This window comes from Tachyglossus aculeatus, chromosome 14, assembly GCF_015852505.1.
Source record: "Tachyglossus aculeatus isolate mTacAcu1 chromosome 14, mTacAcu1.pri, whole genome shotgun sequence".
NCBI lineage: Eukaryota > Metazoa > Chordata > Mammalia > Monotremata > Tachyglossidae > Tachyglossus > Tachyglossus aculeatus.
Genome location: NC_052079.1, coordinates 13978539 through 14002059, shown reverse-complemented (window position 1 = coordinate 14002059; position 23521 = coordinate 13978539). Strand labels below are relative to the sequence as shown.

At 42.2% G+C, this 23521-nt stretch overlaps 1 protein-coding gene and 1 long non-coding RNA gene across 3 annotated transcripts in view; one reads left to right on the top strand and one right to left on the bottom strand.

The window, feature by feature from the left end:
• The first annotated feature begins 303 nt into the window (after window positions 1-303).
• LOC119936794 lies at window positions 304-5601 on the top strand. Its single transcript, XR_005453847.1, has 3 exons — window positions 304-653; window positions 4962-5046; window positions 5407-5601. It is a non-coding gene; the product is annotated as an uncharacterized LOC119936794 (long non-coding RNA).
• Window positions 910-23521, bottom strand: part of SRP54 (signal recognition particle 54) — a 34986-nt gene continuing 12374 nt past the window's right edge. The window contains exons 2-16 of one of the 2 annotated variants that reach the window (XM_038756309.1): window positions 22479-22590; window positions 22007-22098; window positions 20988-21072; window positions 20015-20119; window positions 17972-18038; window positions 17821-17878; window positions 15539-15689; window positions 15086-15234; window positions 13299-13399; window positions 13129-13215; window positions 12595-12668; window positions 12202-12310; window positions 10226-10396; window positions 9287-9382; window positions 910-5457 (exon numbers count right to left, since the gene is read on the bottom strand). In XM_038756309.1, coding sequence (XP_038612237.1) covers window positions 5366-5457; window positions 9287-9382; window positions 10226-10396; window positions 12202-12310; window positions 12595-12668; window positions 13129-13215; window positions 13299-13399; window positions 15086-15234; window positions 15539-15689; window positions 17821-17878; window positions 17972-18038; window positions 20015-20119; window positions 20988-21072; window positions 22007-22098; window positions 22479-22556 — 1515 coding nt within the window. In that variant the 5' untranslated portion in view covers window positions 22557-22590 and the 3' untranslated portion in view covers window positions 910-5365. The remainder of the gene's footprint in view (window positions 5458-9286; window positions 9383-10225; window positions 10397-12201; window positions 12311-12594; window positions 12669-13128; window positions 13216-13298; window positions 13400-15085; window positions 15235-15538; window positions 15690-17820; window positions 17879-17971; window positions 18039-20014; window positions 20120-20987; window positions 21073-22006; window positions 22099-22478; window positions 22591-23521) is intronic. The other variant, XM_038756310.1, reaches the window with a different exon arrangement.

The following is a 23521-nucleotide window of genomic DNA, read 5'->3' as shown; positions in this document are numbered from 1 at the left end:
CTGTGCCTCAGTTCCCTCATCCGTAAAAATGGGGATTAAGACTGTGAGCCCGATGCAGGACAGGGATTGTGTCCAACCACCCCAGTGCTTAACAAATACAATTATTAGAAGTTAAATGACTTGCCCAAGGTCACACGGGAGACAAGTGGCAGGGCCGGGATTAGAATTCCGGTCCTTCGGTCTCCCAGGACAACGTTCTATCCCTTGTGTCCCGCTGCTTCTCTTCCGATCCTGATTCACCTTCAGAGCCGTGGCCTTTTCAATCGTGATTGAAAAACGGCTCAATTTTCAGATCAAACCGGCACCAAGAGGCCCCTGCTGCTGCAAGTGATGGGGTAGCGGGGTCTGCAGCTTCATGAAGGATCAAATCAGTGACATGATCAGACTGACACTAGTGGCTGGGCCTTCGCTAGCTGCCAAAAAAGCGCCCAACAAAAACCAAGCTGCAATGAATTGAAAATAGCAAGAAAGCGGCATTTGTTAGTTGACTCGACCGTCTTCATGAATCGGCCTTCAGAAAAGGAACGGGAGGGTGATGTGACGATTCAAAACTTCTAAGTTTGACTTGCGAAAAGATGGATTGTCGATTCATCCCTAAACACTGCACGAATGTCTTCACGGGACCAGAAACACATCATCATCTTTTGCCTCAGGTCTGCAGTTTTAATTGTTATATTGTAATGATGATGAACACTTCATCAAACATTATCTTATATTTTCATGTTGTGCCCCCTCCCTGCTAGACAAAACTTGATCCGTAAAAGTCGACATGTGAATCGGATTTAATATTCAGCTAAAATTACTTTTCAGGCTTCCAGAAATATTTAACTCAATATATTTCCCCTCCGACTGTGGCTATTTACAAGTTGCTCGTGTTAACCCACGTCAAAAAAGCATAAAGCAACCATCTTAAATGTTTAGGGTTTTTTATTTTTCAAATCAATACAGGTAACGGAGGTTCTTTTAATCCTTTCACTCTGCATCTCGATTGGGTTGGCCGCTTTGCTGTATTAGAGTTTCATTCTCATTTCCCACGCAGCTTGTATTTTAACCCCGGGATAAAACAAGTCAAACACGCGAGTGATTGCTGGCCAAAAACCTACTCTTCATCATAGACTACCTATGAAAATATTGAGGATGATCCATCCTCTTCTAATAGTAAAATACATATTTGGACAGGACTGGAAGGTTGCACATAGTAAAAATGGCTCAAGGATTCGAGGTGTAAACACAATTGCCTTGTTGGCTCCTATCTACCTCTATGCTATTAGGTAGAGTACCTTTCTGATGCACCCCATTGCCCGTAGGCTTTAAAATTGAGTACAATAAAATTAAAACATTAAATGATTAAACAAACACTTAGAGTGGTAAAGATGCAAATACGTTTTTCGATAATATGGTAAGAGATGGCAAAGTGAAATAATGAGCCAAGATGGTTACTCGTGCAGGAACAACTACGTTGAACTAATGGTGGGAGAGGGTTTGGGGAGGGTGAGTCGTAGGAAAGAGAGAAGCATCACACGCTAAATGGAACAACCCAAAAGAATACGCGGTTAAAATTCTAGAAAGGAGGAATGAATGGAGATTGGAGGGTCCTTGTCCACAGTAAAGTTAGGCAAGAACGCGTAAAAGTGGCGGAGAGGGAGAGGAAGGCTGAGAGCAAAGGCCTCAGTTACAGGAATGATCGGCAAGATCCACTTTCAGTGAGTTGAGACCTCTATTTTTGAAATACCTCTACCTTAGCTATCTGATCTCCAGCCCCAAACCAACCGTAAAAGGTAAAAAAAAAGACTGACGTGTCAGATTGGCAGAGAAAAAGGGTGCAAACTGACCTGATTTATCTGTAACTTGTAATACCTTTTAAGCAGCATATTTCCCAAGTTAGTGGTTACTAGGCACAGTAGCAAAACTCTTGAGAAGAGTGAAGCTAACGGTTGTTAAATAGTTGGAACAGTTACCTCTCCATCAATGCTTAGTCCAAATTCGGGGTTCTGCTTCTTTATTCTAAAAGGACACCATTTTAAAAGGCTCAGACTTTAATCAGTCTCCAAGTTGCGGTAGTAGTAATAGCAGTATCTGTTCAGCACTGTACTAAATGCCTGGGAGGAGCTTCTGAGCTGAATTTTCCAAACTGTTCTGAAAGCATAATAATAATCATAATAATAATGGCATTGATTAGGCACTTACTATGTGCAAAGCACTGTTCTAAGCGCTGACGAGAGTATTAACATATACTGCAGGCTACATCTGACCAGTTCTTACTTTTGGGACAGATCCACAAGTTGCAAACAACAGGGGCACGACCTAGAACTCCAATACATGAAAAAGGAAAGGACAGAGACTGTATAGCAAAATTCATCAGCTAGCACATCCTGAGAAAGGTGATCAACGTCAGAGACTGAAACAAATCCATGTCTGGCTCCCAGGAATCACACAAAGTATACGGGATCTTATATACTGCAGCATCAATGAACAGAATGATTTACATCTTTAAAATATTTCAACAGGGCACCGACGGAGGGTCACTGCCATCTTGACTGAATTATTAAATCCAGTTGTATGTGGTTAATGATACGCTACTATACCCAAACATATTACATACAGAACACATTAAAAGACAGGGCCTAAGATCAAGGGGATATATCCAGAGCCTCACCCGTCAGAAATAATTAACAAAAGTTTATCAAATTCCTAAACTCTCCCGTGGGAGTGCGACTTTCGATCAATGCGCTGCCTGTTTTCTCCCATTTTCATCTTTTATTTCTAATCAAAGTCAAAACATTGTGGTGACACGGTAGTGAAACTGTTTCAACACATATTTTTGGTTACTCTCCCGCGGAGAGAAGGCCTTTCCATCCCCACAGCTGAGAACGATACAGGTTTTGGTTTGAAAATCATGAAATCTATCCATAATGGTTTGATCTACATGGATAGATTTCGGCTTCAGTTCCCCTCCGTTGTGGCAAGAATTTCAAAAGCCAGCTCTCCTTCACGCTTCCCACCCGCTCCACCAAACTCAAGAAACAAGGAACAAATCACATTTGACTCATCTGGATGCCTCACTTTGAGGTGCTTGAATTAAACTGACCTGAACCTGAGATGTTTGTTCAAATGAGTTTACAGACGATCGCTTTCTTAGGAGATTACAGAAATCAAACACCATCAAACTCACCCCATTCCTAGGCATCCGAAGGTGCCAAAATGGGAAAAAAAATAAAAATCACTGGCGCCTTGACATTAAAATCTGTAAATTCAAAGCTCCCAAAATGCCACAAGCCTCATTACTCCTGCGCCCTAATAGTAACGAAAGATGTAGTCCTTCCCCACGGGACTTGTAGTTTTGCACAATACGAAGAAGCTCTGAGGATGCGAACCTCCAAAGCCCATATATGTCATCAGTCCAATTCATCACACATTTCTAAATGCTGATTTCTCCCCCTTTCATGGGGGTCTCGACTAGAGAGACCCTCTTGGTGGGGGAAAGAGGGGCCTCTTTTTCCACTGAACCAAAGATTTGGCTGGGAACAAAAGAGTTGTTGAAGTAAACAAGGTCAGCGCTGGGTCTCGATGAAAGATCCCTTCAAGTGTCTCCAAAAAAGCCACGTTGAAAAAGTGCCCTAATTGAATCTACTGGGATCTGCGCACACATTTTTAATTAATTTTAATCTTTAACGTTCTGAAACGTTATTCCTCAGAGCTTTCAAGCTAAGGTAATCTACAAAAACCCACCACCTTCCAGCAGAGCCTCGCAAATATATGCAACGCTACTTAAAGTGCAGTGTTAATTATGGCATTTATTAAGCACTTAGTATGTGCTGGGCTTTGTACAAGGTTATCAGCTCAACCAGACCCTGGCCTGCCCAGGGCTCACAATATAATTTATCCCCATTTTACAGATGAGGAAACCGGGGGCCGGAAAGGTTAAAATAACACCCGTGTCCCCAGACTTCCAGTTCCATTTTCTTTCCACTAGACCACCTTGCCTATTACGATGAGTTGATCAAACCATCAATGGTATTTACTTCCTGTAAATACTGTAAATGCCACTTACTGTATGCAGAGCACCGTACTAAGCGCTTGGGAGAGCCTTGACATGTTGCCTGCCCACGACGAGCTTACAGTCTAGTGACTAAGAACATGTCAGAGCCATTTAGGATGAGGGTCTGTTCGTCCTAAATAGATCCGCTGACGTCCAATCTTCACACGTAACGATCGTAAAATCAAAGATGCTTTGCTTCAGGTGACTTTTCTTCCTGTCAACCTCTTCGCAGTCCTCTACCAGTACTGGAGGGAACAGACAAAACCTGAAACTAGTTAGCTATTTGGCTTGTTTAATCTCCCCGCCTTTGCTTCACGCTTAGGATCGTTTCACCATCATTTAAAATTCATTGCACAAAAAACACTGTTTCTGAGACCTAAACAATTTAACTACATACATTATGGCGGGAGGGGGGGGGGGGGTTCGGTAAACATCTGAAATGCCTATAAAAGCTATTTTCTTCACCACCACTGATGCACCCTATCACGCATGCACTGTTAAGAACTTCTGAGTACAGAAAATAAATCAAGGAAGTGATTTGTAAATGATTTATAAAATTGACTACAATTAAGGCTTCAAAAATATAAGCTATACTCGAGATATACATAATTGACACTTCAGATACAGGACTCCATTATACAGAACAAATGAAGCTCATATTTTCTGCAGTAAAAGTGTCTTTAAATTATACTCAGTTACACCACAACCTGGACATTCACGGTAAGTTGCTGTTTTTACATGAACGTTATTTCCCATGAAAATCTGAAGACTAAATCTGTGACTCCGACAGTGTTCTGGGAGATATGTAGCCCTTAGTTCCAAATTCCACCTTTTTACGTGGTCATCTTGAAAATTAAGGTTTCAAGCCACAAAGAACGTTAGCCAACCCTTCATTTACAACCACTTTGAATTTATTTTACAGTGTTTTTCCTGCGACATCCTGGAACTATGCACCTGTACTGTTTACAAATGTAACGGCCGCTCTTCGAGGCAAACAATTAAAAACTGTAAGTACTAAAAGTTTACATCATGATTCTCTTAACTTAAGAACTGTTATTGTGACCTTGGAAATTAACAGGAAGGGGACATTCTTAAGCCAAAATAGGACTTCCAGAAAGACCTAGAAACTATGAGGTGTCTGAAAAGTTTCAAAAGATCAGATTCCCAAAATGACGAAGAGTTGGGGCGGGGAGCAGGGGTTTGGAGGGGGGAGCAGGGAGAGGGAAGAGAACTCTCCTTTTCTACTGAGGGGAAAAAAGGAGAAAAAAATCGAAATCTTAGCCCACGTTAAGATCAACTGAGTCAGTGTCTTTTAAGGCATCTTCATCACATGTTGTTGAATCCCATCATGCCTTTCATATTCCCAGCAGCTCCTTGTTGAAACTGCCTCATCATGGACTGTAGGCCTGCCATCCCACCTGGAGAACAGAAGGACAGGGAAAGGAGTGTGAGAAAAGTCAGTAGGAACCAGGCACCGCTAAGCAGAAGAAGAAACCAATTTACCAGCCACCCTGACAACTGTCAGTACTATTCATTTTAAAAGAAATTCTGAATTTAATTGGGCGGGGAATGTGTCTGTATATTATAGTGTACTTTCCTAAGCACTTAGTGCAGTGCTTTGCACGCGGCGAAAGCTCAATAAATACAACCGAATGAATTTAGATTTAGAATCAGATTGAACCATTGTGGCATACAAAGCAAACAGGATTACCAGCCACCCTGACAACTGTCAGTACTATTCATTTTAAAAGAAATTCTGAATCTGATTGGGTGGGGAATGGGTCTGTTTATTATCGTGTACTTTCCTAAGCACTTAGTGCAGTGCTTTGCACACAGCGAAAGCTCAATAAATACAACCGAATGAATTTAGATTTAGAATCAGATTGAACCATTGTGGCATACAAAGCAAACAGGATTACCAGCCACCCTGACAACTGTCAGTACTATTCATTTTAAAAGAAATTCTGAATTTAATTGGGTGGGGAATGTGTCTGTATATTATAGTGTACTTTCCTAAGCACTTAGTGCAGTGCTTTGCACACAGTGAAAGTTCAATAAATACAACCGAATGAATTTAGATTTAGAATCAGATTGAACCATTGTGGCATACAAAGCAAACAGGATTACCAGCCACCCTGACAACTGTCAGTACTATTCGTTTTAAAAGAAATTCTGAATTTGATTGGGCGGGGAATGGGTCTGTTTATTATAGTGTACTTTCCTAAGCACTTAGTGCAGTGCTTTGCACACGGCGAAAGCTCAATAAATACAACCGGATGAATTCAGATTTAGAATCAGATTGAACCATTGTGGCATACAAAGCAAACAGGATTACCAGCCACCCTGACAACTGTCAGTACTATTCATTTTAAAAGAAATTCTGAATCTGATTGGGTGGGGAATGTGTCTGTATATTATAGTGTACTTTCCTAAGCACTTAGTGCAGTGCTTTGCACACAGCGAAAGCTCAATGAATACAACCGAATGAATTTAGATTTAGAATCAGATTGAACCACTGTGGCATACAAAGCAAACAGGATTACCAGCCACCCTGACAACTGTCAGTACTATTCATTTTAAAAGAAATTCTGAATTTGATTGGGCGGGGAATGGGTCTGTTTACTATAGTGTACTTTCCTAAGCACTTAGTGCAGTGCTTTGCACACGGCGAAAGCTCAATAAATACAACCGAACGAATTTAGATTTAGAATCAGATTGAACCACTGTGGCATACAAAGCAAACAGGATTACCAGCCACCCTGACAACTGTCAGTACTATTCATTTTAAAAGAAATTCTGAATTTGATTGGGTGGGGAATGTGTCTGTATATTATAGTGTACTTTCCTAAGCACTTAGTACTGTGCTTTGCACACGGCAAAAGCTCAATAAATACAACCGAATGAATTTAGATTTAGAATCAGATTGAACCACTGTGGCATACAAAGCAAACAGGATTACCAGCCACCCTGACAACTGTCAGTACTATTCGTTTTAAAAGAAATTCTGAATTTGATTGGGCGGGGAATGGTTCTGTTTATTATAGTGTACTTTCCTAAGCACTTAGTGCAGTGCTTTGCACGCGGCGAAAGCTCAATAAATACAACCGAATGAATTTAGATTTAGAATCAGATTGAACCATTGTGGCATACAAAGCAAACAGGATTACCAGCCACCCTGACAACTGTCAGTTCTATTCATTTTAAAAGAAATTCTGAATTTGATTGGGGGGGGAATGGGTCTGTTTATTATAGTGTACTTTCCTAAGCACTTAGTGCAGTGCTTTGCACACGGCGAAAGCTCAATACAACCGAATGAATTTAGATTCAGAATCAGATTGAACCATTGTGGCATACAAAGCAAACAGGATTACCAGCCACCCTGACAACTGTCAGTACTATTCATTTTAAAACAAATTCTGAATTTGATTGGGCGGGGAATGTGTCTGTATGTTATAGTGTACTTTCCTAAGCACTTAGTACAGTGCTTTGCACACGGCGAAAGCTCAATAAATACAACCGAATGAATTTAGATTTAGAATCAGATTGAACCATTGTGGCATACAAAGCAAACAGGATTACCAGCCACCCTGACAACTGTCAGTACTATTCGTTTTAAAAGAAATTCTGAATTTGATTGGGCGGGGAATGGGTCTGTTTATTATAGTGTACTTTCCTAAGCACTTGGTGCAGTGCTTTGCACGCGGCGAAAGCTCAATAAATACAACCGAATGAATTTAGATTTAGAATCAGATTGAACCATTGTGGCATACAAAGCAAACAGGATTACCAGCCACCCTGACAACTGTCAGTACTAATCATTTTAAAAGAAAGATGTACGTTCCAAGAAGACACCACTCACGGTGAAGTTCACCTACGGTTGAAAAGGCTGCTACAGGGCCCCACAGTCACCATCACCATGTGTGCCTGCCCTTTGTTCCACTGCCTGGCATGATTTGTGTTCTTCCCTCGTTTCTCGTTCCTGTCGGATCTTCCGCTCAGAGTCACTCCGATTTTGCCTGCGGCGCTCTGAGCTGGTCTGCCTAGAGTCCCCCAGTTTTCAGCTATGATCCGCTCTCCTCCAAGTCACCACACAGAGGTCTTTCAGGATCTGACTGCTCTGCGATAATGTCGACCGGAGAGAAGTTGTGTTGAGGTGAACACAGCTGCAGTGCATTTCAGCATGGCTAGAGAAGCAGCATGACTCGGTGGAAAGAGCACGGGCTTTGGAGTCAGAGGTCGTGGGTTTAAATCCCGACACTGCCACACGTCTGCTGTGTGACCGTGGGCAAGTCACTTAACTTCTCTGAGCCTGTTACCTCATCCGTAAAATGGGGATTGAGACTGTGAGCCCCACGTGGGACAACTTGATCACCTTGTATCCCCCCCCCCAGCGCTTAGAACAGTGCTCTGCACATAGTACGCGCTTAACAAATGTCATTATTATTATTTCAGGGGCTGTTTTGCCACTAGATGCTGATGCACCTTGAAGATAGCAATGATGGTAGTAACATCTACCTAGTGGCCAGAGCACGGGCTTGGGAGTCCGAGGACATGGGTTCTAATCCCGGCTCTGCCACGTGCTGCTGTGTGACCTTGGGCAAATCACTTCCTCTTCTTCCTCTCTTCTTCTTTGGTGTCCCAAAGCGTTTGTCCCCTACTTCAGATTTGCCGCTTACGACGGAGGTTTCTTCAAGTTTCTCTCTTGTCAGGATCATGAAACTCCTGCACAGGGAGATTCCTGGGTAGGGACCATATCTATAGGTTGCCAATTTGTACTTCCCAAGCGCTTAGTACAGTGCTCTGCACACAGTAAGCGCTCAATAACTACGACAATGAATGACTGAATGCAGTACTTGTTTTGCTTTGTTACCCTTACTCTCAGGGTCCCTTTCATCAAACCCATCTTGGTGCCTTCAATTAGCCCTGCTTATCGTCGCAAAGATTGCCTGGCCAAATGAATGACTCCTACAGCTTCTCATTTGCTTTTTATCTCGGAGCCTGTGATGAAGGGTCCTGGTTCCAACAGACCTGCTGTAGTGGAATTTTGGTTCTACAGAAGCTTAACGTCTAGTGGCCTTGAGGGCTCAAAGATCACTTTCCGATGCCGTGATGACAGCAAGGACGGGAACTCCGTGCGAGGCTGCTGTGATCTGCACATCAATCCACGTTTTGGGGACTGAAAAAAAAAAACCACCCGACCGACTCACGTACATTTGAGTGCTGAGATCTAACGGTTTAAAACTTTACCCATGTGATGAAGAACTCTTGGATCCATCATTTTCGCCATCTGCTGATTCAGTTTTGCCATCTGGGACTGGCTCACATTCTTTGACATGTCACCCCCTGCAAAGTCCAGAAACGTAGGATTACTCAACCAATTCATCAACTGGATGCTCAGGACAGAGGTTGCTGAAAATCTGTTCCTTACAGTGAATGCTGGGTACATTTTCATCGGGGGGCAGGGGGCCAAACCTTGCTTAAATCGGGAGCCCGATGTTGGGTAGGTATTGTCTCTATCTGCTTCCGAACTGTACTTTCCAAGCGCTTAGTACAGTGCTCTGCACACAGTAAGCGCTCAATAAATACGACTGAATGAATGAATCAGGGGCTTTAAGAGGCCTACACATCTTAAAGGCTTTTTACCAGCACTGAAACCTTACTTTAAGCGAGCGGCTTTTAGCACAGCTCAATACCAGCTTTAATTTAAATGTTCAATTAAGACTGCCGATTGAGCACAGAGTACCCAGCAGACTAAGCCATCTCTCTTTCCCATTTCTCTCCTCCAATTGTAGTCCCAGACTCCTAAAACATTTTCTCCAGCTCACACATGGAAAAGGGAACCAGGAGAAATGAAAAACGTGATAATAAGTGATAAAGACTTTGAAAATATTCCCATTTCTGACAGTGCAGCTCAGTGGTGTGATTTTGTACTGTTAACACAACCGTCACCATGGTTTGTTGTGAAAAAAGTATTCACTTCAATAGCGATTTGCTACTTAAAACTGAAGAGTTCTAGTACCTAGCACAGATTGCACTCCACCATCTGTGGATACTTAAAATGCATTTTTCCAGGGCTAGAAGCACCCTTTCCCCTCTGGGTAGAGAAGGAACATGAAATTCGAAAACTAAAGCCCTTTTCCCTAGCCCGGTGACGAAACAAAGATGAAGATTTAATTATTTTCTTACCTTTGAAAAGCCCCTTGATGCCACCCATCTTTTTCACCATCTGGGCAAACTTGGTATACTGGGTCAAAAGCTCTTGAACATCTCTTGTAGAGACACCTGAACCTCTTGCTACTCTTTGAATTCGTCCCGGCTGCTTACTGAAAACCTTGGCACCGTCTGTACTATCGAGTTCTGTAGGCAGGAGTGAAGCCAATAGATCCATTACATCCACATTCTCACGGACTTTTCGCCTACCCATCGATACTAATGAGAAACCCAGCTCTCTTCTAAGCCATTAGAAAGGTAAACGGGGCCGGATTCGTTCTCTCAGCCTGAAACCTTAGGGTCAAAAGGGTGTTTAAGAATTCTCCACCCCACCCCTTATGTGTGGGAGTCACCTGGCACGCAGGATAATGGCCAGCCTGGCAGCGCTACGGCAAGATGGAAGAGCCTAGGCCGTAGCACGATGCCGGAGATATGTTGGGAAAGGGGGAAGTACAGAGGGGATGGTGTTGATGCAGAGGTGGGGAGGGTGGGAGCGAAGGAGACTGGGCGAGGAGTGAGCGCCACGGAGGCTCGCTAAGCTAACACAGAACAGAACCCCAGAAGGTAAGTGGGGGCTGACTGGGTCCTGAAAATGGTGGGGTGCCAGGAAGGGAGAAGAGAGGCACTGTGAGCCGAAAGGCAATAGTGGAGGGAAAGGCGGCTTGTGGGAAGGAGATGGAGTGGATGGGCCCCGGAGAAACTGGGGATTACATGAAGAAATAGTGGGGAGAATCAATCCATCAACGGTATTTATTGAGGGTTTACTGTGTGCAGAGCATCGCACCAAGCACTTGGAAGAGTTCAATAACACAGGAGTTGGTGGCCTGTCCCGCCATCGACCCCCGGCCCACGTCCTCCCCCGGGCCTGGAATGCCCCCAATCCCTCTGCCCATCTGCCAAGCTAGCTCTCTTCCTCCCTTCAAGGCCCTGCTGAGAGCTCACCTCCTCCAGGAGGCCTTCCCACACTGAGCCCCTTCCTTCCTCTCCCCCTCTCCATCCCCCCATCTTACCTCCTGCCCTTCCCCACAGCACCTGTATATATGTATATATGGTTGTACAGATTTATTACTCTATTTATTTATTTATTTTACTTGTACGTATCTATTCTATTTATTTTATTTTGTTGGTATGTTTGGTTTTGTTCTCTGTCTCCCCCTTTTAGACTGTGAGCCCACTGTTGGGTAAGGACTGTCTCTATGTGTTGCCAATTTGTACTTCCCAAGCACTTAGTACAGTGCTCTGCACATAGTAAGCGCTCAATAAATACGATTGATGATGATGATGATGATGGACACATTCCCAGGGCCAGCCCAATTGCTCCCAAGTCCTTCTTTCACTGCCTCAACCTCTCCGGCCCAGTACGCTTCCACGTTTCCCACACTTCTCCAACCCCGACCCTCAGCATGCCCTCCCATCTGCGACGGCTCCTTTCCCAGGCTTTCTATATTTCAGCACTCTCTGGGCACTGGGGCGGTGAACACCCCCACAGCCACACACCCAGGAAACCACAAAACTCTTAGTGACGGTAACACAGCTTTCAGATAGCATCGCATTTATATAAAATTACACCCCAAGGGAAGGCTATAACTTTAATCAATCATATTTGTTGAGCGCTTACTGTGTGCAGAGCGCCGCACTAAACACTTGGGAGAGTACAACACAGTGGGAGAAATGTTCCCTGCCCACAATGAGCTTACACTCTAGAGGACTTTATTCTCTATTCCAAATTGGCATTAGAGTAGTAGAGTAAATATTAGTACCTTAGTGACGTTTTCAGCCCCCATTCCAAGTGCTAATCGAGACACTCTAAATGTGTCAAGAACGCATTAGCCACTATTGAATGTTCAGGCTGACAAGACTCTGTTCTCCAAATGTAAATTCAAACCAAAAAAAGTCACAAATCCTACTTCTCTCCTGGTTGTTCAAGTTGGCAATTGTCAGTTGAATCTTACCTTGATCATTCATGCTATCCATTATTGTCATTAATTTCTTTAGCCTTGCCATTGATTCCTGCTCATTGCCTTTGCTCATAAAATCTGTTCCAAAGCCAGGGATCATACCCTAAGACAGAAATTTTGGATGTTTCAGTCTACATACATAAACCAAAGTGCAACAGCACTTTCCACTTTAATAAATTTCTTTAAAAACAACAGCAACAAATCAGAAGGGCACTCTTTTTTTTGTTTTATATCATTCAAAACTTCAACCAAAAAACAGTTTAATGAAAACGGATGGAATTAGTGGAGGACACTCCCTACATTTTACAATAAGGGGAATTTCAATCAGCAGTTTCTATGAATATCAAATAAGATATAGGAAAATGGAAGAATTTGAGGATAACCAACCAAGATTTGACTGAAGGGACCCATTTTCATGATGTTTTGGAATTGTTCATACATGTCTCTCAATGTAAACTGGCCTGAAAGGCAACACAAATAGGTTACAGAAGCATATTCCTAACCGATAAAACTCATCTCCACCATAAGCTCAGCTGTGATACTATTCAACTTTAGTCTGTTTCCATACAATAGAGTCTAAATTGACACACAACATTAAGAGGTTGTTGAATATAAAAGTTTAAACTCATACAGGTTGCACCAAATTTAAACAACTGAGAATGGGAATTCTATTAGGTAACAGACCCTTCACGGATTATTGTTCTTAAGCCAACAAATGTCTTAATTTTGCTTTTGTGCCAGTATTAATTTAACAGGTGGCACGCTGCTATGAACTGAAGAGATAAAGAGATAGTTCCTTGTCAATTTAAAAATACAAGAGGGCTTTTATAACTTCAATTCACTGTCCAATAACAGAAAATGAAAGAATAAAATGAGCCAGCAAAAGACAGAGACAAAAATGCATTCTTGGATCTTGCATACCATGTTTTAGTTTTTCTATAAGCGCTTCATTATCATCCAGTTTCAACTCATTGACTTTATCTATCAATCCTTCTATGTCACCCATACCTGCAAGAGAAAAAACCATGTTAAAAACCCAATAAAGAAATAAGCTATGATTTCAAATGTTATTTAGACACCACTCCACATACCAAGAAGTTTGCTAATGAAAGGCTGGGTTTTGAAAGGCTCAAAGTCATCTATATGTTCTCCAGTTCCAATGAAAATAATTGGACTTTTTGTAGCGGCAACTCTGTAAGTACAAAATATACAACAGCCTCAAAAACTGAACCAATACTTTTGACTAAAAAACTCTGACCAACTTTTCCTGCTTAGAACATCCTGCTGGCTCTCTAAATTCCATGCCGACACATTACATTACATCTTACTTCCTTCTTCTGTGACCATGGAACGGTACTGGAATACAATTGTTTGAATCTGAATTTCACTTTAAGACCGACAATTTATACCTGGTATGCTGATTACATTTATCAGGCAACCCTTAAAAGTAGACAGTCTGGGCTTCTTTTCAAACCTATCCTTGCGTCTGTAACCACGGTTGATCGCAATACTTCTTTCTATATCCTCCAAAATGTCAATATGGGCACCCAGCAACCTATCTCTATACTACGCTGCTTGAGATGTTGGCTTCGGCAAGTTTTTAGAACTTGGTTTTCCATGTTCGTGAATGTCCCATTTCCGTGAACTACAAAGCAGCTGCTTTGGTACCTGTTATCATCCACTCTTCTCACGTGTCCTGTTTAGAAAAGCTGGACTGCATGGAGCATGGTGTCCCTGCTTGATGATTCTATCTTGCCACGAGGTACGCGTCACCGGCTAATCTGACTTTGCTTATGCTTATCATTTTCACTGATTAGGGCATCACGAACCTTCTGCTTCGAACGAGGCCAGCCATTTTCATAACACCTAGGCTTCATATTTTATGTCACATTTACTAGGCACTAATAATCAGAGCAAACGTTCTTTGTCCCAATGGGGCTCACAGTCTAAGACGTCCTGAGCAGGGACCCCATCTGCCACTTCTGGTGTACAGGACTCTTCCAAGTGCTTAGCACAGTACTCTGCACACAGTAAGTCCTCAATAAATATGACTGAGAGAGACCACGTAGTTTATCCCTATTTTATAGATGTGATTCATCACGGTCACTCTGCACACAAGATTAGACTAGAATATAGGTCTCCTGACGCCCAGTTCTATGCTCTTTCCCCTTGGCCACAGTGCATCTCAGGGTAGTAGCCTGATACACCTGACAAAATTCCGTGTCTCTCATGTCAGAGGAAAGGAAAGGTAAATCATAACTGAATCCGAAGGGTATACAACAGCCTTTCGGAGAACCTTGGCAGATTGTAGCTACACTCTAGACTGCAAGCTCCTCTCTAGACTGGGAATTCTTTGTCAGCAGGGAATGTGTCTGAGAGTACAACACAACAGGACAACAAAGCACATAGTATAGTGCTCTGCACACAGTAAGGACTCAATAAATACGACTGATTAATTAGGAAATTTCCTGAGGGAAAAAACTGCAACGAAAGACAGAGTTTTCCTCTAGTCTTGATACAGTTTAGACTATTAAAAATCATTTATTCATATTAACGTCTGTCTCCCCCTCTAAACTGTAAGTTCATTAGGGGCATTGAACGTGTCAGCTAATTCTCTTGTACTCTCCCAAGTACGTAAGACAGTGCTCTACACATATTAAGTGCTCAATAAATATTACTGATTGATAGAATACCAGACTTTAATGTTTGTTTTCCATACCTGCCAACAGCAGTATTTTCCAGTGTCTGTCCTGAAACCGAAACCCATCTGAACGCTATAAAAAGGCCTAGAGTCAAAACGATCCTACAAGATCCACCTGATTCAACCCCAAAAGAGCAGCAGACAGACACGACTTAAATCCTCCCGGGCAATACTCACGCACTGAGCGCACCGCCTCCTTTCGCGTGCCCATCAAGTTTCGTCACGATAACGGAGGCCACGTCCACTTTGTCTTTGAAAGCCTTCGCTTGAGCTTCACAAGCCTGCCCAATGGACGCGTCCATCACGTACACGATGTTGTCAGGTTGCTATAACAAGGAGAAGTGCAAAGAAGAGGAAACATTTCACTGATCTTACGGTACAGACTTCTTTGTTACAAGTGAATGATCAATACAGAGCTGAGTAAAGGAGACCCCTGAGAGTCCAATATGATGAATTATTTGAGTTGGGGCGGGGGTTTAAAGTTTACAAAATGGGCACAGCTTTCCCCAAGTCACAAAAGAGGATGTTTTCATTAATATATATGCAGTCAACAGTGATAAGGAGCAAAGGGTTTAACTTGTATCGGTTTAACTTCTTTTTAAGGAAAGGTGACCCGGCTAAGAGACTTACTACTGCATTAGCAACTTGAAGCATTTCTTCAAACAGAGAGTCTTCTTGTTTGTGACGGCCACTTGTGTCAACAATGATAATTTCAAAATTTTCATTCTTGAATTTTTCCACACCTTCAGAGGCGATGATTACAGGGTCCATTTCAGTATAACTAGTTGTGGCAACAAGAACAACTATTCATTCATTCATTCATATTTATTGAGCGCTTACTGTGTGCACAGCACTGTACTAAGCGCTTGGGAAGTACAAGGCGGCAACATAAAGAGACAGTCCCTACCCAGGGACGGGCTCACAGTCTAGAAGGGGAAACGGACAACAAAACATGGAGACAGGTGTCAAAATCATCAGAATAAACAGAATTATAGAATTATATGCACATATAACCATACAATGTGACAGTTACAAAAATGAACCTGAAAACATCTTGCCCTGTTTCCAACGATGTGTGGTAGTATTTATTCTGAAGGAGAACATCAGATGAAGTTACAGAGAAAGACAAAAGCTGAGCAAACATGGAAAATGGGGAGGCATTCTATCAGGTAGAGAGAAATTCACAATTTTAAAGTCCCCCACAAATTATTTGCAGGTTTTAGCTAGTGTGTTGCTTCTAAGCTCCTCGTTTTGATTGTAAACTCCTTGAGGGTAAAGACTGTCTTTTCCCTTTTTATTTGTTGATAATGAACTTTTAATTCTGATCATTGTTCTTTCCCAGGACTTAATATACTATTCTGCACACAGTAAACACATAATACTATTACTACTACTACTACTACTACTACTAAAATGTACTAAATTCAGCAACGGGTTTTCAAGGGCTGGGGGAAGTTAAGGGGTTGGAGGACTCTGAAATGCAGACAATTCTTCCTGAGTGGAGACAACTGGTTCATCCAAAATTTTCAAATGAGGAAAAACTTAACAGATGGAGGGGATTTTGCTCCCAAATTGATGTTTACCTTTAAAGCTGCTGCGTGATTTGCAACGTACAGTAAATAGAATTTTTAGCGGGTATTATTAAACACTATGGGTATATTACCAGAACGACTGCAGATAGACAATGGGGTGTTCTGGGAGAGATGTGTCCACAGAGTTGCTAAGGGTCAGAGATGACTTGACGGCATAAGACAATTATTAAATATGTCGGCCGCTTTCTCTTTGCCCCCGAGATTCTCTCCCAAATGGGAGAAAGAGCAAAAAGAAGAGGAAAAGGGGACAGAAAGCAGGGCCAAGAGGGAGACAGGGAGGCTCAAATCTGTGATAAATTCATTCGCTGTCACAGCGGAACAAGCAATCGGTTGTATTTATTGAGCGCTTACTGTATGCAGGGCTCTGTACTAAGCACTTGGGAGAATATAACAATATAACAGACACATTCCCTAAGCGTAGCAGCCTCTATGAATATGGGACCATGGGTGGCCAGAGGCAGGTTCTGCTTTATTCAGCTTGTCTGCGAGGGTGGAATACCGCTGCTAAGGGGGAATGGCTCGTGGGAACTATTCTTTAACATCAAGGAGAAAGACAAAGTTTTGCAAACTAATGTGCATTCAATTTTAAAATATATAATATACAATTATTTACAGGTCATTTGAGATATCCACCCTGGAAATCTGCCCGTTTATAATAACCATCTGTTCATTGACACTAAAGGTTAAAATTATCCCTTAATTTTATTTCCATTTTTTTTTATGGTATTCATTAAGCACTATGTGCCAGCCACTGTTTTAAGCACTGGGGTCGACACAAGCTCACCAGGTTGGACCTAGTCCATATCCCATATGCAGCACATGGTCTTAACCCCCATTTTACAGATGAGGCAATGGAGGCACAGAGAAGAGAAGTGACTTCCCCAAGGTCACACAGCAGACAACTGGCATAGCTGGGATTAGAAGCCGGGTCTGTCTGATTCCCAAGCTTGTGCTCTATCCACTAAGCCATGCTGCTTCTCAGGTTTCCCGAAGCTTAGCAAAAAGAAAATGGCTTTACAAAGAATGTTTCAAATACCACAGGTTCATCTGCGGAGACAAGAGAACACTTAAAGGAGTTCGGCAAGTAACTTGCAAATATGCTTAACCTGAGAAGTATCGATGAATTACAAGCCCTGAAACATTATGCCAATTCCCTGGAAAAACTGTGGGGTTGATTCGTTTTCTAAAGACACACTGAAAAGCCCTGGGTAAGAGGCTGAAAGCCCAGCCATTACACATTTGACCCCTTTCCCATAAACCATTAAAAGTGCCTCTCTCTCTCTAATTGGAATAAAAATGTAAAAATCAAAGCTTACATACCTTCCATAGAATGGAATTCTGGCTTTGGTAGCATTCTGTTTTAGCTGGTCAAAAGCCCCTATGAGATTAAGGGAACAGAAAATGAATCTTCTGAAATCTGTATATAAAAAAACCCTACCAAAATATGATTCTTGATTGCTGAGCGCATTACCTGCTCTGAATGTGTCTGCACATATCAAACAGGTCTTCCAACCTTTTCTCTGGTAATAGTAGGCTAACTGTTAAAAGGAGATCAAAGACATTTCAGTATATCACCATGTATTTACCAGTATTTGGAAAATGTGTTTGAGTTTTTGCCTATTGCATTTATAAACTTATTTACCTTCTTCTTTGTACTTATGAATGCAGGTCCCCTTTATTTTTGACTAATCTAGTTGTAGCTAATTTTACATCGGTGCATCCTGTTGGAGTGTAAAGTCTTTATGGGCAGGACCAAAGGGCAGTATCCCTTTATTCTGTGCTTCCTAACCACCTGCTCAATAAATGTTACTACACACATAAATACGACTGAATGAATGAATCATGAAGGAAATAGTCAGACCATCATATTTACTGAGCGCTTACTGTGTGAAGAGCACTGTACTAAGTGCTTGGGAGAGTACAGCCATAAACAGATACATTCCCTACCGAGCTTACAGTCTAGAGGGGGAGACAGACATTAATATAAAACCACCTGATAACCAATGCAGGTTTCACTGAATAACCACTTAAGATTTCAGTCTTTTTAAAAGGCTCTTTCACCACAGAAAATGAGAACACTAGCACTTGGACAAGAGAAGTATAAATATATTCCCACTCAATACTCTACTTGGGAGCAGACAAAATAACCCAGGCACCAAATAACTTTAAAAGAAGCCTAAGCAAACCTTTTTTTTTAAACAGCAATACAACTAGTAGTCAAGAACAAAAAATTTCTCCAAACTAAAGAAGGCAGAAAGGTTCACCTGTAAAACTCCCTACCTTAAGACAAAAATCGTGACAGAATGTATATGCTCCTCTGGACAGAAGTATTTGAAACACTTTCTCTTTCCTTTATTTCATGAAAGAGAAAGCACTGGGACATAATAATAATAATGTTACTATTTGTTAAGCACTTACTATGTGCCAAGCACTCTTCTAAACACTGGGGGAGATACCAGGTTGTCCCCGGCGGGGCTCAGTCTTCATCCCCATTTTACAGATGAGGGAACTGAGGCCCAGAGAAGTGAAGTGACCTGCCCAAGGTCACACTGCAGACAAGTGGCAGAGCAGGAATTAGAACCCATGACCTCTGACTCCCAAGCCCAGACTCTTTCCGCTGAGCCACGCTGCTTGGTACAGGGGGAGCAAATAAAAGGTAATCGAACCACGATAGGGAGCCACGCTGCTTGGTAAAGGGGGAGCAAATAAAAGGTAATCTAACCAGGATAAGGAGACATCCCAGAAGAGCAGACAACTTGGCAAAGGAATGGTAACTCAAGGGAAGAAATGTATTAAAAGAACTTCAATCAAACGGGTCCTCCTCAATCCCCCTGGAACCTCCCTCTTACCCCATCCACACTGAAAAGTGGGGCTCCAAAAGTGACACCTATCTGAACTCCACCCTCTCAAATGGTACCCTGAAGGGGGTTCATTGACCATTCCCATTTCCCAGGGGCATGAAGTCTTCTCTCTAGCCCCTAGCCTCAACTCCTTCCCCTCTCCCCCTCTAGACTGCATCCTCACTGTGGGCAGGGAATGTGTCTTCCAACTACGCGTACTGCACTCTCCCAAGCACTTTGCACGCAGTAAGAACCATTGATTGATTCCTTTGTTTCTTCTGGTTGTGTCCTCTGCCAGCTCAGTTTAGGCTTTTGCGGGGAGGGGAAGGTGGGGAGAGACATGAAAGTTCTGGAGAGTTGCAGTGGCCCTCAGGAGGATCATCAGGTGAAAGACTGAGAACCTACTATCATCATCATCATCAATCGTATTTATTGAGCACTTACTATGTGCAGAGCACTGTACTAAGCGCTTGGGAAGTACAAATTGGCAACATACAGAGACAGTCCCTACCCAACAGTGGGCTCACAGTCTAAAAGGGGGAGACAGAGAACAAACCAAACATACTAACAAAATAAAATAAATAGAATAGATATGCCCAAACAAAATAAATAAATAGAGTAATAAACATGCACAAACTCTCGACTCTATTTGACAAGATCCTAGAGGGACTCACCTTTGAACACGTTGTGGTTTTCCCGCTCCCCTGCAGCCCAACAAACATTATAACGTTCTGTTTTCCTTTGGTAGGAGTCCAGGCTTTGACTCCCGGGTCCACAAGCTGCAGTTAAACAATAAAAAAAAAGCCCCACAAAACAAATTGAAAAATTAAAAAAAAACAAGATCGATTATCAGACACAAAGATTGAGAGGAAAAAAAAATCACTACGGTGTAGCACCTTCATTCTTCTTCATCAAAGCATTTCTTGCAGTCGGAGCCTTTAGTTATAGCTTGGGGCATTTAAGTAGCTATGTCAAATAACTAAAGCTTGATCTGACCTGACAGCACAGCCTCATTAGCTCATTTCTACATTCTAAGAAGCACATTTTTCCATACTGCATTTTAAGTGCTCAGAGAATTTGAGTAAAATATTAATGAGGCAACAGCCCACATCTTCTTTGCATAACACAAACCCTACAACTGAAGGCTACTGCCGGCCTAAATGGACCTTCTAATCTAGTTTATTTTCTTTTACTATGAGCAGCAGCATGACCACCGGTCTGCTGTGAGACCCTGCACAAGTCACTTAACTTCTCCATGCCTCAGTTTTCTCAGCTGTAAATTGGGGGTTAAATACCTGTTCTCTCTCCCCCTTAGACTGTGAGTACTGCCTTCGATAGGGATTGTGTCTGACCTGATTTTCTTGTAACTACCCCAGGGCTTAGTGCAGTACTTGATCCATAGTACGTGCATAACAAACACCACAATTATTATATTAATCTTCACGAACAAGTTATGAATTTGCTAAATTTCATATTTTTATTCAGGATTACCAAAACTACTCTAGAGTAAAAACAGGACAGGACTTGCTTCTTTAAAGTGAACTTTTCTTTGCTGGAACATCTAGGTCTAGAGAAATGTTGTGCAGTATCAGTAGATGGGCAATCTTGGTAGTAACACAGAATCATACTACAGGTTCTTTTTTTCACCTTCACAAGTTCTTTAAAGACAGCATGCTGAATCATTTTTCTTTTGTTGAGGCCAGATGCCATTTCTTCAAGATCAATCGCCGACCTAAATGGTGGATTGTTTCGGTTTTATTAAGAAAGTCAAACCAGACAAATAATGCATTTATAAAGAGGAATGCTACTGTGGTTGATGGTACTTTTAGGACGATTCAGAAATATCTATTCCTTTTTCCCCTAAGGGAAATGTTTTCTGTTTTCCATGAACTTAGGCAAGGAAACAAAATATCGTTGTAAAAATTAACTGTGGAAAATTTAGCACCACAATAAGTTACCACTGTTCAAATCTTGTAATTTCCAAGTTCTTTCAGAAAATTCCAACTACTGAATACTGCCTGGGCCTCACTCTATCACTTCAAAGTCCCAGGATAAGTGGGTTGCTGAAAAGAAAGAATGTCTTGCCCTGGGAGAAGAAAGTTAAGGAGAAGGGCAGGCAGATAGCTCAAACGGTCTTAGAATTCTCCTCTCCAACAAAATCCTGCAGTGGAGGACACTGGATTTGATGCAATGGGAAGGGATTTAGTGCTAACTCCTCAGGAGGGCACTTAGAAGCGCTTAGTACAGCGCTCTGCACACAGTAAGCGCTCAGTAAATACAACTGAATGAATGAATGAATACAGCACCCTCTTGGGCCAAAAGATAAATAAATCAATCATAATAACTCAGACCAAGGAAGCTAAATTATAACCTTTGCGGGAATGATCATACTGTCATCGAGAGGCTGAAAATCAATGCTCATTTATTCAAGACAAATAATTTGTTTTTATATAAAAAGAGAATTAGGGACATTCTCATGTCTCTGATGTGCTGGGAAAAGCCACCGTTAAATGAACTCATGTATAGCCTGCTCCTCTGAAGTATCATGGAAATCTACTGAATATAGAACACTTCTACCAATACACATATTCTACTTCTTCCACATTCTGTATAACAGATCCTCCTAGTTAAACTTGGCCGTCGTATTTGGGTTAACTTTGACTTACTTGACATTTTCTCGTAGCTGCTTCACCAGCTTAATATTAACATCAGCTTCCAACAGGGCCGTACACACTTCTTTTAGCATAGCATTTAAGACCTGCAAAAGGAAATTATTCACATATACATGTCCGATGGGCTACTGCAAAGCACGCTCACTGTGCATCGAGACACGCGTTATGGAGACTACGCTTAGAACACAGAACGGACACAAACCTCTTAGGAGTTTGAGGACTCAAACGTCTAATCACGAAGTGTGTGTATACCTAGGTTTGAAATGTAATTCAAAACCTTTTTTTCAGAATTCTTGAGGCTGAAGGAGAAAAGCAGTGTACGGGGGTTCGGCCACTGCCCCCCGACCCTCCCGCGGCCCCTCTCCGCACCAGTCAGGCTATCCTCCTGTTCCCCCACCGACGTCGAAAAGACAGGACCAGTGTAGGTGGGAAGACAAGAACATATATCTAGGACAGGATCGCATACCTCTTCATTAATAATGGTGGCATTGCTCAATGAGCGTAGCGCCGAGGTTATTTTCCTTCCAAGATCTGCTAGCACCATCTTGGCGGCTTATTAAAAACTCACAAGGTGATCTCTGAAAGGCAAGAGAGAAATTGAAAATGGTAAGAATTCAAAAATAATGTCACTTCAAATTACCCATCGCTACCTAGAAAGCTTTAAAATTAGAACAGTTTAAATAAATTTGCTTCTGGAATGTGTCTACCGACTCTGTTATATCGTACTCTCCCAAGCGGTTAGTAATAATAATAATAGTGGCATTTATTAAGCACTTACTAAGTGCAAAGCACTGTTCTAAGCGCTGGGGAGGTTACAAGATGACCAGGTTGTCCCACAGGGGGCTCACAGTCTTCACCCCCATTTTACAGATGAGGTAACTGAGGCCCAGAGAAGTGAAGTGACTTGCCCAAAGTCACACAGCTGACAAGTGGCAGAGCCAGGACTTTAACCCATGACCTCGGACTCCAAAGCCCAGGCTCTTTCCACTGAGCCATGCTGCTTCTCCAAAGCAGTGCTCTTCCCAGTAAGCCTTCAATAAATACCACTGATCGATCGATTTGAGAAAGATTTTTATTGACCTTGAGCTCAAGATGTGAAAACCACCTCTTTTTCATCCCAGCAACAGGGATGTAGAAACAAATTCTTGAGGAAAAAACTGCGCAATATCCAGTAACAGTTCCTCTACAGAGCTCCTGGAAAAGGTACTGAGGAAAACTAGTGTCCTGGGACGAAAACAAAACTATATGGGAAGAACTAGGAGAAAGTCTTGTTTATCCTCTCACTCTAATGATGCCAGACCTGCGATATCGCAGGTTCATCTGAATTGGACAGATTAACAGATCACAGAATGCACCCTTCTACTGGTTACTCCCTGCTCACCCCCATCTTCTCTAGTAAGACTGAAGCGGCCCCTTCCTTCCTCTCCCCCTCGTCCCCCTCTCCATCCCCCACATCTTACCTCCTTCCCTCCCCCACAGCACCTGTATATATGTATATATGTTAGTACA